Source organism: Panulirus ornatus, chromosome 53, assembly GCF_036320965.1.
Source record: "Panulirus ornatus isolate Po-2019 chromosome 53, ASM3632096v1, whole genome shotgun sequence".
Taxonomy (NCBI): Eukaryota; Metazoa; Arthropoda; class Malacostraca; order Decapoda; family Palinuridae; genus Panulirus; species Panulirus ornatus.
In genome coordinates this window covers 5656962-5671451 of record NC_092276.1, presented here as the reverse complement: position 1 = coordinate 5671451, position 14490 = coordinate 5656962, and the positions used below count along the sequence as shown (strand labels likewise).

The 14490-nt window shown below is 41.3% G+C and overlaps 1 protein-coding gene and 1 long non-coding RNA gene across 2 annotated transcripts in view; one reads left to right on the top strand and one right to left on the bottom strand.

The window, feature by feature from the left end:
- The window catches only part of LOC139765196 (uncharacterized), a 196683-nt gene that overhangs the window by 12133 nt on the left and 170060 nt on the right, over nt 1-14490 (top strand). The window lies entirely within an intron of this gene.
- The window catches only part of LOC139765192 (histone-lysine N-methyltransferase SMYD3-like), a 44484-nt gene continuing 39239 nt past the window's right edge, over nt 9246-14490 (bottom strand). The window contains exon 9 of the mRNA XM_071692479.1: nt 9246-9402. Within this exon, the coding sequence (XP_071548580.1) occupies nt 9354-9402 (49 nt within the window). The 3' untranslated portion in view covers nt 9246-9353. The remainder of the gene's footprint in view (nt 9403-14490) is intronic.

The window sequence follows — 14490 nt, the reverse complement described above, 5'->3', positions numbered from 1 at the left end:
CCTAAAGACTTCATAACACATTTTGAATCATTATCATTTTCTCTCCATATTAATTCCGTATTTCTAAATCAGCCGACGCTGGTTGTTGCCTTTTCACTTTTTCGTAGTATTTAAACATATACCTTCAGCTTCACTGGGACGTATTTTATGTATCCAGTGTTTTCGTTATAGAGAATTGCGTTACTTTGAAATCCGTCATACAATTCGAAAGTTATCACGACATCATCAGCTAAGAGAAGGATTAACCAATGAGAACCTTTGATTTCGGAGGTGTGTGTTCACGCCTCTACTTTTGCCCAATGACAGCTCATGGAGTTAATACGCATACAAGTTTAGAACATCTTACCCTTATCGTAATGAAGACTTAATGCAGACTGCATATATAAATTTTAGAAGTTGTACTATATAAAGAAAGTTAGACATGAGGTCCCATGAGTTGAAAAACTTCCCCCATACACTGTAAGTGTGAAAGGATGTTAAGTAAAACATCAGAAGATCTGTAAAGAAAGTAAACCACGTTACCTGTTTCATAAATGTAACATTGTTTAGACTTTGAGTGAGAGATGTTACGATCAGTAACGCTGTGAAAGTTTTGAAATATGTTAATGAGGTTAAGTCGGAGATGATATTTAGGGAACGTTGTAAATTTTTTCCTACAAATGTCTTGTCAGTTACAGTAACTGGTAATATTGTAGTGCACATACCTCACCGAATTGTGGATGGAGTCTACTCTCGAGAATAAACTTTTGAACCTGAAAGTGAATCTAGATATTAGTTCGGTATGTTACAGCGATGGTAACTTACAGATAAATAATCGCTGTGTCACCGCAGCAATATAGGCTATAAAGGCCTGTATTGTAACTAGTAACGCTCCAGCTTTAGGTTATTCTTGCTCAAAGAATACTTTGCGTCCTCTGTCGCTGTTTATCCCCCTTAACCCCCAACACAACAGAAGAGAAATCTCTTAATCATGAAGTCATTTGCTCGAATCCCTTGCCATGTTAGGTGCCTAATTATGTGTGGAATACTGTTCTCTCCTCACATCTTATATCGGAATGTAAGCATGCTTTTATACTCTGTAATGCACAATGCACGTCCCAAATATCAACGTATACCCTACATATATATATATATATATATATATATATATATATATATATATATATATATATATATATATATATATGATTGCATGAACATCTCTAGTTCACAGGACGAGAATATTTAATGATTCTCATTTAAGACGAACCAGCGTCATGATTATAAAGACAAAATGACAAAGTTTCGAATAACCCCCAAATGATGCTCAATACTGCTGGCCTCTTTTACTGATTGAATACATAAAGAAATATTATTCAGCTCATATTCATAAGATAAAGTCTTAGATGCAGTATCACAGCATGCACTTAGTTATTGATGCTTACTGCTTTCCTTACTTGAATATTGAAATATATTTTGCCGTATACGGCACTGAAGATATATTGTTGATTATGAATCACTTTATATGTTCTACTTTTCATGAGTGTTTCTTTGAAATGATGTAGGTTCTGCCATTGCATTCTTTTTATGTATTTTTTATTGATAGGGAAATAATGTGTATTGTTATCTTTGTAGTTTAATGCCAAGAAAATGTATTTTTGCTTTTGTATCCGTTTCAAGAATGAAGTTTTCTAATTTGTAAATAAGAAAATGGTTATAGTGGATGGGATGAAGAGGGGGCCCTGTATCAAAGTGTTGCTTTGCTGGTATGCAGGGAAACATTAAGTGATTTGAATGCACTTTTATAACCGTAGATCACTTGAATATATTTTGCCCTGTACTAACTAGATGTATTTCATTCTTTGTCTCTGTAGCTTGTTCAATAGAAGACAGGCAAACTAACACCTTTTCCTGGCGCACTATGTAACTGATATGATCTCCAATTTTGAAATCATTACTGTAGCTCTCAAGTTTTAAGCTAGATTTCAAACATGAAAATGTTGACAGAGATGCTTTCCAATATACTGTTAGACCAAACCACTATTGGAGTATGTGTACAATACGAGGGTGAGTGAGACAGATGCTGTGCTGCAGCTACAATGGGAAGGTTTTAGACACCAGCCGCTTAGGGAAGTATGGCTACTCATGTGTACGTGTACCTCTCATTATATGGTGTATAAAGTTCATTTTGCTTTGTGTTTATGAGTGGAGTTTTCCATTCTTTACGTATATGTAAATCTTTAAAAAGTAATGTTGTTCATCGAATTAGCATATGTTTTCCTAAACTGGAGAGAGAGAGAGAGAGAGAGAGAGAGAGAGAGAGAGAGAGAGAGAGAGAGAGAGAGAGAGAGAGAGAGAGAGAATACATACTATCGACGAGATTTGTTATGCTGTTTCCTTCTTGCCACCGCTACACCCATTATGTAATCCTCATTTTTTAGTTGATATGGTACTTCCCTGAGCAATGCGTCTAAATCTCTATCGCAGGTTTCGGTATTTACTGCTGTCTATCTCACTGGGAAAAACACCGAATAGCCTTTCCATCTTTCCTGTCTGGCATTCATGGAATTATGGTCGATAATTTTTCCGTATATTTCTAGATGTAATATTTGTAGATGCAATCAATTTGTTTCTAGCCATATTTCAGGATCTCAATCAGTGGCGTATCTAGGGTATGGCAGGTACGGAAGGTGCCCTTGGCGCCACTTGAAGGGGGGGGGGGGGCACTCAAAAGGTTTGTTTTTTGACATATGCTACCCCATTGACATTCTTAACGGTTAGGTTTTGTGAGATAAAAAAGAAACTCGCCTACTTTTCAATTATAGTAATATTTTGCTACTATCAGTTTCATTACTGCTTCTACGTTACAATTTTTATCAAATAAGTCTTTAATTTCAAGTCTTTAAGAATTTATATGAATTAAGATTTGGCCTAACTCTTCAATAGTTTATAATAACACTATATACTTTGTATATATCCACTGTATGTACATTTTTAATCAAGCCAGGGGCGCAATTTCAGTGCTTGCCATAGGCGCGATTTCCCCTAGATACGCCTCTGCTCTTAATTCCAATACGTTTGGTTTTTGGTCTTGTATTTACTGTCACCCATGTGATTAAATAAAGCTTGTAGTTTGAGCCTTTTATGGTAGTGCAGGTGTTACCAATTCTTAATCCTCATAGCAAAGTTTTTTTTCTTTTTGATGCACTGAATCCGCAGTTTACCTCTCTTGATATAGTTCTCATTATTATTGGCCCATGTTGATATAGTTCTAATCATTACATCATTATTGGCCTAGCAGTATTGTCTTAACATTCTTTTTGTATTCAAATTTCTCCTGTGTGATGACACTTCAAACGTTTTTCTCAATTATTATCTCCTTCATTATTGGTCCTTTGTTTGGTTTCATTGTCATATTTCCAGCATTCCATAATTTGTCAATTATCTTCAGTGAACGTTTTTGGGTTTTCTATTGCCCATTAATTAATTGTGTGTCCTTTTGCATGTCCTCTTTATCTTCCTCTGATGCTATAATCTTACTGCCTGTGACTATAGTATCTTTTCCCTCACACTGACTATATCTGATATCAGTATTATAACTAGCATTGATGGTGGTACACCTGGCACTGGTTCATTACTATCACTGTTTTTATATGTAATAGAAATTTCTTGATCTAACTTTTAACATTTTGTTTTGTTTCGCTACTTTTTCTAGTATTTTTTTTTTATATTATTATATGCCTTAGGAGAGTAATAAAAAAGATATATATTCTGTTTCCTTGCATGAGATTGTCATTGATATGTGTGTAATGGAGTGGTGTTGAGTGTGTGTGCCTTTACTGGGTATAAATTCGTGGTAGCCATCATGGAAATGGTTGATATTGATTAAGTTGTCCGATTTGATCTTTTTTTATTTACTCTTAAGAATATTTAGACATCTTGATGTGTTGGTGGTACATGTGCCATTTTCTGGACGTTTGCTACACTGATTGATGTAGGCTTTGGTTCATTAGTCGCATCTTGGGTTATCAATTGATGTCTTTGTTTATGAAGGAAAATATCTGGAACTTCGTTTCAGAGAGAGGAAAGTGACGAGTAAACTCGTTTGTATTGTGTCAGCAATAGACTTGCATGATAGTATTTCAGAGCCATTGTTCCAGAATGACGATTATATGTAATATTTTACATAATAATCAAAGCATTTTTTTCTGAGTTGATATGCATTTTTGAAAATTAATCTGGTTTTCATATCGTGGCCAGTTTATCCACCATATATCCATTTACCATACAGGACATAGCAAGAGCTTTCGAAAAATTCATCTCTCTGCGATAGACTTAATCTTATTGCAGTGTCCCCTGGCTGAGTGGCTGGGCCTGGGCATTGAGCCCAGCAATCAGACTTTCATGGTAAATTTGAAAATGGAAACACTCCTATAATTTTTCACTTGCACGTACACTTACTTGATCCATTAAGTAATCTAATTTCATCCAATCAGATCTTTCCTAAAGTAGTTCACCACTATTTTTACTATAAACATTAACATGGCTAAACCTGAATGAACCTTGTTACCAAACCTAACCTATCCTGCCCTTAGGCATTACGTAATCTGGCAGCCTATGTTAACTTTAGTGACCTAACAACTTACTCTAGCATAACCTAGGTTACCCATAGCATGGTGTTGCTCGTGTTGGCAAAAAGCTGTGTGCGACCTGAAGCATCCCTGCAGTACGCCATGGGAGGATCCTACACCTTGCCAGCATAGACCAGTCTATAACATCACTATACAGAGCAGCTCTTCGGCCTTGGGTCACCTTTAATGCCAATATGACCTTAAAAATGAGCGCCTCCCGAGAATGGTTATGTTAAAGAGGGTTGTGGAGTAATCTCATTACTTGTATCTACTTCATTGATTCATGTGGCAACTCATTCAAATCACCACCAACTAAAGGGTACATCACACCAAAGGTAAGTCCCTTAAACAGTATATGATAATCGGATAAAACAGAAGAAAAGCCAGAGAAGGATAATGAAGAGGAGAGGGAGTCCAGGAGACCTTGGTTCCTGGCCCCAGGCTGGCCAAGGTCGACAGGGTAAACAAGTTACCGTCAGTTAAGAAAATTGAGGAAGATTTTAAGGCCAAGCGAGCGAGGAATGCGGCTGGGAAATTAATTTGTAAGGCCCCGGCTAGGCTACCCATCCCTCGCCACCCAACTCTTTTCATAGTCTTCAGGGAATGACGTGACAGAATTACTGACCTTTCAACCTCCTCAAATATACATTCTTATGTATAAATGATCCTTACATATAATGGTAAGAAAAATGATGCCAAGAAAATCCTAATGATGCTATTCATGATGACGTTGGTGGTGGTGATGACAGTAATGATAAGGATGAAAGTGACCGACGAAAATTATATTAGTAATGGTAGTAATGATGATAGTCTTAATGATGGTTGTGATTTCTCATAAAATTGCTGCTGCTGGTCCTAATCATCGTGATAATGGTTGGGCTGATGTTGCTCATGATGACTAGGATGATAGTGATAACGTTTTTGCTGCTACTGTTCTTTTTGGTTGATGTTGATTTGGCAATCAGTCATAACCTGCACTGGCGACCACATCAAAAGCGGGCCTAATGAGAGAGAGAGAGAGAGAGAGAGAGAGAGAGAGAGAGAGAGAGAGAGAGAGAGAGAGAGAGAGAGAGTTTAGGTGATGGTCTGCTTTAGAATAAGATTGCAGAATGAGGGAGGACAAGAGGGTAAAGAGCCCCACAGACACATAGGCAGTCATATATGGGCAGCAAGAGCCCAAAATATTACCTTTGAAATAAAAGAGATGATTAAGGTACACTCTGGCGGAAAAATAGAGTGATTCGAGCGAAAAAGTGATAGGCAACAAGGGGCATTCAAATCGGCCCATGCATTATTCTAAACGTATTGACTTAGCAGTTGTTAGGTATTTAAGTCGGCGCTCAAGAAATCTGATCGTTGCTGCTCTTGAGGGATGTCATATCTGAAGACAGAGATTCAGCTTCCAGTGTTTAATCCTTGATCTCTGGCTTTCTATGTCATATGTTGTCTGTGACAGTACTAAGAACATGGAACAAAGATAAAAAGGGAATCTGATTTCATCCCCTGATGATGTGATTATCACTCGAAAGTGCACTTGGGCACTTATCATGTTTCATTTCCCCGTGGATTCATAGGAATATGTATATATATATATATATATATATATATATATATATATATATATATATTGGAAAAGATCACAATTTTGCGCGTGATCAAGATATTCCTATGGGTCCACGAGGAAAATGAAACACGAAAAGTTCCCAAGTGTACTTTCGTGTAATAATCACATCATCAGGGGAGACACAAGAAATATAATAGTCATTTGATATACATTGAAGAGACGAAGCTAGGACGCCATTTGGTGAACATGTGATTGTCCAAATGGCGTCCTAGCTACGTCTCTTCGATGTATATCAACTGACTATTATATTTCTCTCTTGTGTCTCCCCTGATGATGTGATTATTACACGAAAGTGCACTTGGGAACTTTTCGTGTTTCATTTTCGTGTTTCATTTTTTTTTCTTTTTTTTTTTTTTTCCAAAAGAAGGAACAGAGAAGAGGGCCAGGTGAGGATATTCCCTCAAAGGCCCACTCCTCTGTTCTTAACGCTACCTCGCTATCGCGGGAAATAGCGAATAGTATGAATATATATATATATATATATATATATATATATATATATATATATATATATATATATATATATATATATATATATATCCCTGGGGATAGGGGAGAAAGAATACTTTCCACGTATTCCCTGCGTGTCGTAGAAGGCGACTAAAAGGGAAGGGAGCGGGGAGCTGTAAGTCCCCCCTCTCTCTCTTTTTTTTTTAATTTTCCAAAAGAAGGAACAGAGAAGGGGGCCAGGTGAGGATATTCCCTCAAGGGCCCAGTCCTCTGTTCTTAACGCTACCTCGCTATCGCGGGAAATGGCAAATGGTATGAAAGAAAGAAAGAAATAACGGGCGTTATTGTTGATGGTTACCGAATGCTGAGGGCTTATCTAGCGAAAATTAGTACTATATACATAAAACAAAGACTATATATGTTGTAGGGGAGAAAGAATTCTACCTATATGTTCCCTGCGTTTCGTAGAAGGCGACTATAAGGGCTGGAGCGGGAACTTGAACCCCCTCCCCCCCACTCCTTTTCTTGTATTTCAGTTTCTGAAAGACGGAACAGGAGAAGGAGCCAAGCGGGAGGGCTCATCCTACTCGAAGGCTTAGGCTGGGTTATATAAATGTGTGTGGATATAACCTGGATGAGAAGAGAGGAGAGATAGGTAATATGCTTGAGGAAAGAAACCTGGATGTTCTGGCTCTTGAGTGAAACGAAGCTCAAGGGTAAAGGGGTAGAATGGTGTGGCAATGTCTTAGGAATAAAGTCAGGAGTTGGTGAGACGACAAGAGCTAAGGAAGGAGTAGCGCTGCTCCTGAAGCAGGAGCTGTGGGAGTGTGTGATAGATTGTAAGAAAGTGAATTCTAGATTGATGTGGGTAAAACTGATAGTGGATGACGATAGGTGAGTTATTATTTGTGTTTATGCATCAGGCCATGAGAAGAAAGATCATGTGAAGCAAGTAAGTGTTTTAGGAGCTGAAAGAGTGTTTTAACAGTTTTGACGTAAGAGGCTGGGTATGAGTGATGGGTGATTTGACTGCGAAGATGAGTAATGTGGCAGTTTAGGGTATAATGTTGGGGCATGGAGTACTCAGTATTGTGAATGGAAATGGTGAAGAGCTTGTGGATTTGTGTGCTGAAAAAGGAATGATAATGGGAATAACTGGTTTAAAATGTACATAGGCATGTATACGTATTGAAGAAGGATAGATGATCATTGGGTATTATTGTAATACATATTGATTGATAGACTTGTAAAAGAGAGAGTTTTGGATGAAAATGTGTTGAGAGGGACAGCTGGTGGGATGTCTTGTCACTATCGTGTGGAGGCGAGGGTGAAGATTTATATAGGTTTACGGAAAAAAGAAAATGAAGTCGGGAGAAGAGAATGGTGAGAGTAAGCGAGCTTGGAAAGGAGACTTGTGTGAAGAAATATCAAGAGAGATTGAGTGTAGAATAGCAAAAGGTGAAAGTATCTGAAGGAAGGGGAGTGAATTAGGAATGGGAGGTGTTTAGGGAAGCGGTGATGGCATGCGCGAGAGATCCATGTGGCACGAGGAAGGTGTGAGGTGGGCAGATGAGAAAGAGTAGTGCGTAGTGGGAAGAAGTGTTGCTTGTGAGAGAGAAAAAAGAGGCTTTCCTGTCTGTTCCAGGCGCTACCTTGCCAAGGCGGAAAAAGGCGGTCAAGGATGTGTGGGGGGGGGGGGGGGGATTTTATATATATATATATATGTCTTTGGAGTCTGATAGACCTTCAGCTGACTTCATACAGCTATGGCAGGTGTAAGCATGCGCTAGCGTTGATAACAGTCTACGAACCGTAACCTAATCATTGATTAACGTGTCGCTGTTAACAGCCTTAAATTCACCAATATAGTACAAGCAGATATACTACGAGGTTGGCCCTTGTGGGAGTTACAGTAACTCACTTCAGCAACAGGCGTGGTGGAAGCAGTTAAACCCGAACTCAAGTTTAGCAGCCTACGCTGCATCTGCTATTGATATATAAAGTGGTCGGCTCTTGGTAGGAAATATTATAGCCTAAACTTTACACATTATACGAGTCTCCCTCGCAACGTTTACAGCCAAGGAAAATATGGTCTTACGCCTGAAGGCTGGAGGGCGTAGTGTCATGGGGTCAGGGTAGCCAGCCTCTCACCAGGGCCGCGGCTCCGAGGGGCGTGTGTTGCCGGTTACCACCATCCTTCCATATTGAAGGGTCGACAATAAAACTGGTTATTGGTGCATATGACGCTGCACTTCTTACCCCATTATCTCTGGGGGAACATGCCGGCCGAGGGGCCTCCAGAACTGTCACTCTCGCTTCTTTCCAGTCTTTCTTTTCTTTCCTGCGTTCTTTTTCCTCACTTCTTTCCTAATTGACCATTTTCTCCTTCATCGACAACCTTTATCATCACAACCATACATTCGCCATTTCACTCCCCGTTTTCTTCTCCATTCCAGTTCTTTTTCTTACAATGTTATTCAGTTGCTGTAATCTTGTTAAAGAGCGAGGGCGGCAGGGGAGACGATCAGGGTCCCAGAGTGGCCGGGCAGACGATCAGGGTCCCAGAGTGGCAGGGGAGACGATCAGGGTCTCAGAGTGGCAGGGGAGACGATCAGGGTCCCAGAGTGGCAGGGGAGACGATCAGGGTCCCAGAGTGGCAGGGCAGACGATCAGGGTCCCAGAGTGGCAGGGCAGACGGTGATGGTCTCAGGGTCACATCTGCGGTCAAAGGAGGTTTCATGAGGTTTAGAAGAGGTCATGGACCAGCTGTCGGGACGCTTGTTTCAACATTTTGCTGAACGATTGATGATTATTGTGAATCGTCCGTTCATCTCGGAGGAAAAGGAATCTATTGATTTACCGGATTACTTTAAGAACTTAAGAAATTAACATTATTATGAAATATCAGGAAGATAACTATATGAGAGCAGTTACTTTGTCTTTATATCTGACACTGAACAACTGTTTTGGATAACATTCATATACTAAGAATCTCCCAGTTTGGGGAGCTTCAGGTGTTGATCAACGCACATCCCACACACTTGGACCTTCGTCCTCATCTGGTTAGCTGCCCTCAGGTGTCCGTCCAGCCCCCAGCAAAACGACCCCGACTCTTGGCAGTATCAGTCTCCCCCAGTCTGGCTCCCCGGCCAGCATCTGCCCCAGCCCATACCTCCCCAGCCATTCATCTCCCCAGTCAGCACCTCCCCCAGCGAGTTCTATCCCCCACCCCCGCGCAGCACCCTGAGGGACCAAGATCATTTGCATGTTTATAGCTCTGGCCTTGGGAAGGCTGATGCGATTTTCCGGGCGGGTGTTGAATACTATGAAATGCATAAGAAACGAGTGATGTCACAGTAGCGTGAAACATGGTGCACCGAAATTGGACCAATTCTTAGGGCTTTAAATGCACCCAGTCCCAATGTATCTTTCCTCACTTCCTCCCCGACTTGAATCGTCCTTCCCGATGGCTCAAGTGGTCACTTAAGTTAGCATGGAAAGAAATTTGGCGGGAAATTTCACACAGGATGGACATGTGCATTGACCTGTTGTCATCTGTTTCTGAGGAGGTACCCAGGACACCCCCCTACGCCCCACCCTCTCTCTCTCTCTCTCTCTCTCTCTCTCTCTCTCTCTCTCTCTCTCTCTCTCTCTCTCTCTCTCTCTCTGTCTCCTACAGTGTCTGGAGATCCCTGGGGAGGGAGCAGGAGTTTAAGTTAGAGGGGGTGACTGATCACATCAGTAGGTTTTATTCATAGGTTGAGATGCCTCCGTGTGTGGTATCCTAATTCATGTCTGTCTCTCTTGTTCTTTATATATATATATATATATATATATATATATATATATATATATATATATATATATATATATATATATATTTTTTTTTTTTTTGTCGCTGTCTCCCGCGTTTGCGAGGTAGCGCAAGGAAACAGACGAAAGAAATGGCCCAACCCACCCCCATACACATGTATATACATACGTCCACACACGCAAATATACATACCTACACAGCTATCCATGGTTTACCCCAGACGCTTCACATGCCCCGATTCAATCCACTGACAGCACGTCAACCCCGGTATACCACATCGCTCCAATTCACTCTATTCCTTGCCCTCCTTTCACCCTCCTGCATGTTCAGGCCCCGATCACACAAAATCTTTTTCACTCCATCTTTCCACCTCCAATTTGGTCTCCCTCTTCTCCTCGTTCCCTCCACCTCCGACACATATATCCTCTTGGTCAATCTTTCCTCACTCATTCTCTCCATGTGCCCAAACCATTTCAAAACACCCTCTTCTGCTCTCTCAACCACGCTCTTTTTATTTCCACACATCTCTCTTACCCTTACGTTACTTACTCGATCAAACCACCTCACACCACACATTGTCCTCAAACATCTCATTTCCAGCACAGCCATCCTCCTGCGCACAACTCTATCCATAGCCCACGCCTCGCAACCATACAACATTGTTGGAACCACTATTCCTTCAAACATAGTGTTTTGGAGAAAGGAACAAGTATGCAGTCTGTTGTGGATGAGAGGGCTTGGGAAGTGAGTCAGTTGTTGTTCGCTGATGATACAGCGCCGGTGGCTGATTCGGGTGAGAAACTGCAGAAATTGGTGACTGAGTTTGGTAAAATGAGAGAAAGAAGAAAGTTGAGAGTAAATGTTAATAAGAGCAAGGTTATTAGGTTCAGTAGGGTTAAGGAACAGTTTAATTGGGAAGTAAGTTTGAGTGGGGAAAATCTGGAGGAAGTGAAGTGTTTTAGATATCTGGGGGTGGATTTAGCAGCGGATGGAACCATAGAAGCGGAAGTGAAACACAGGGTGGGGGAGGGGGCGAAGGTTCTGGAAGCGTTGAAGAATGTGTGGAAGGCGAGAACGTTATCTCGGAGAGCAAAAATGGGTATGTTTGAAGGAATAGTGGTTCCAACAATGTTTTATGGTTGCTACAGATAGGGTTGTGCGGAGGAGGGTGGATGTGTTTGAAATGAAATGTTTGAGGACAGTATGTGGAGTGAGGTGGGTTGATCGAGTAAGTAATGAAAGGGTAAGAGAGATGTGTGATAGTAAAAAGTGTGGTGGAGAGAGCATAATAGGGTGTGATGGTAAAAACAGTGTGGTAGAGAGAGCAGAAGAGGGTGTTTTGACATGGTTTGGTCACATGGGGAGAATGAGTGAGGAAAGATTGACAAGGAGGATATATGTGTCAGAGGTGGAGGGAACGAGAAGTGGGTGACCATATTGGTGGTGGAAGGATGGAGTGCAAAAGATTTTGAGCGATAGGGGCCTGAACTTACAGGAGGGTGAAAGGTGTGCAAGAAATAGAGTGAATTGGAACGATGTGGTATACCAGGGTGGACGTGCTGTCAATGGAATGAACCAGGGCATGTGAAGCGTCTGGGATTAACCATGGAAAGTTGTGTCGGGCCTTTGTTGTCTTTTCCTAGTGCTACCTCGCGCGCGCGGGGGTAGAGGTTTCCATTTCATGTGTGGTGGGGTGGCGACAGAAATGGACGAAGGCAGCAAGTATGGCTATATACATGTGTATATATGTATATGTCTGTGTATGTATATGTATGTATATGTCTGTGTATGTATATGTATGTATATGTCTGTGTATGTATATGTATGTATAGGTTGAAATGTATAAATATGTGTATGTGTGTGTGTGGGTTTTTATGTATATACATGTGTATGTGGGTGGGTTGTGCCATTTATTTCCTCTGTTTCCTTACGCTATTTCGCTAACGCAGGAGACAGCAACTAAGTATAATAGATAAATACATGAATATTGTTTTGTGTATCTTTTTAGGTTTATGTCCATATGGATCAGTTTCTGTATGAAACCATGGATTTCTAAGCTTGAATCAATTTCTTCTTTGCTTTCAGTCAGTCCCTCCAGCCGGCTGGTGAGGTATGATACACATGTATGTAATAAGTGATTAAATCTGATTAACATCAGAAGACTTCAGGAAACGAGTCAACACTAACGAGGGAATGTAACTGCGTAACAATAATTGGATGTTATTGCTATTCGTCATATTGTTTACGATTTTGGATGATTATGTTTAACGCTAATTATCACAGTACGTTTTTGATATGCGATTTTATTAGCAAGTATGTGTGTGTGTGTGTTAACAGATGTGTTGGAAGTTATGTGGTGTGCGATTAAAGATATATGTAATATACATAAGTACATAGGTTTTTATATTGGTTTCCACATAGTATATACATGTATAAGCCTGGATATGTATCCTGTATGCATACTGTAACATTCTTTTAAGGCAACGAGTAAACAAAAAGTTTTCCCATAAATAATGACAACTCAATTCTCATGGGCCCAGGTAGGCCAACCCAGCTGTTCATCCTCCCTTTTAGGGCTGCTGGGTGCCTGGCGTAAGCTGGGGTGTGTAGATGTGTGCATACATAAGGCTAAGACATGGTACATATATACCAGGATGAGAGACGGGGCAGCACAAGCGTAACTCTCTGATTCCTTTTTCTGTGTGATAATTAAGTTTGCCCGCTTCTCTCCTGATCAACAGAACAGATCATGAATGGGTCATGATGAACTACATGAGGTTCAACTGAGGGTAAGACCAGGGCAGTATATCACGATTGAAGGTGCTGTATGGGGCAAGTGGTGGTATGATAATGGGAATCAACAGACGAAGTTCAGATGTGGGCTCAAGATCATGTATCGTGAGGATAGACGCATGACCACCTGTCCACACACACACACACACACACACACACACACACACACACACACACACTTGTATCTATAAGCTAAAAAGAGATGGAGAAATAAGAAAATGATTATAGCTGCAGTAGATGTATTTGTCTTCCGGAGGATGACGGCGAGCGTCAAGTAGATTTGTATGTCATCATGTAGTCTGTATGTACCATCTTGGACGTGATGGTTGGTTGTTCACATGTCGTCGACGTTGATCACAACCATATCATGTACCATACATGAGGAAAACACCTGCCTCTGCCTTGACCCAGCTTAAGGCGCTGTCTGCGCCCACGGCAAGGTTCCCACACTCTCTGAATCACGAGAGACAATAACAGCCACCAGAAAAAGCAATCCCACTACTGTCTCTGGCAATGGCCTGGCTAACACATGGCGCTACTCTCTCATGTTTTCCAGATTTTCTGCCCAGGATTGTGTCGGTCCCTAAGTGTTCCGGGGACGAGCCTATTGCTCAGCCGTCGTTGTTCAACCACTTGCTGTGTCGCTGAACCATGACTGTCTCCGTGTAGGGCTGTACCAGCGAGTAATCTTATGTGTGATGGTGGTAACGAGGTTTGTCTTAGAGCCGACCGTACCTCCTCCTCCTGGTGCTGCTGCTGGCTGTAGTACATACATAACCTGCTCGTGTTTCCCTCTCGATGATCGTTGTCCAGCCAGCAGGAGCTTCACTGGTCCAGCATCGTTGTTTCCCACTTTGGAATTATGAAGTTTGAATGTCAGTCAACAACCACCACCAGGATGTACCGTGTGTGTGTGTGTGTGTGTCTCCGGTGTGGGGAAGGAGTTTTACACTCTCTGTATGACAATAGACGATACTCATCTTTGTTATATTTCCATTTACTGTGTTCATGTCCAGATTAGCCCAGTGATGGCAACCATATAGACAGACAGATCTGTGCACCCCACCTGCGCCACAGTAATGGCGGGAACACAGGAAAAAGCCACAGACACCCTCCCTCCCTCCCTCCTCCTCCCTTCCCCGGGCAGAAAGTTTAGAGAGCGGAAATATTTCAGGCTTTAATAAAGTCGCGGAATTGTG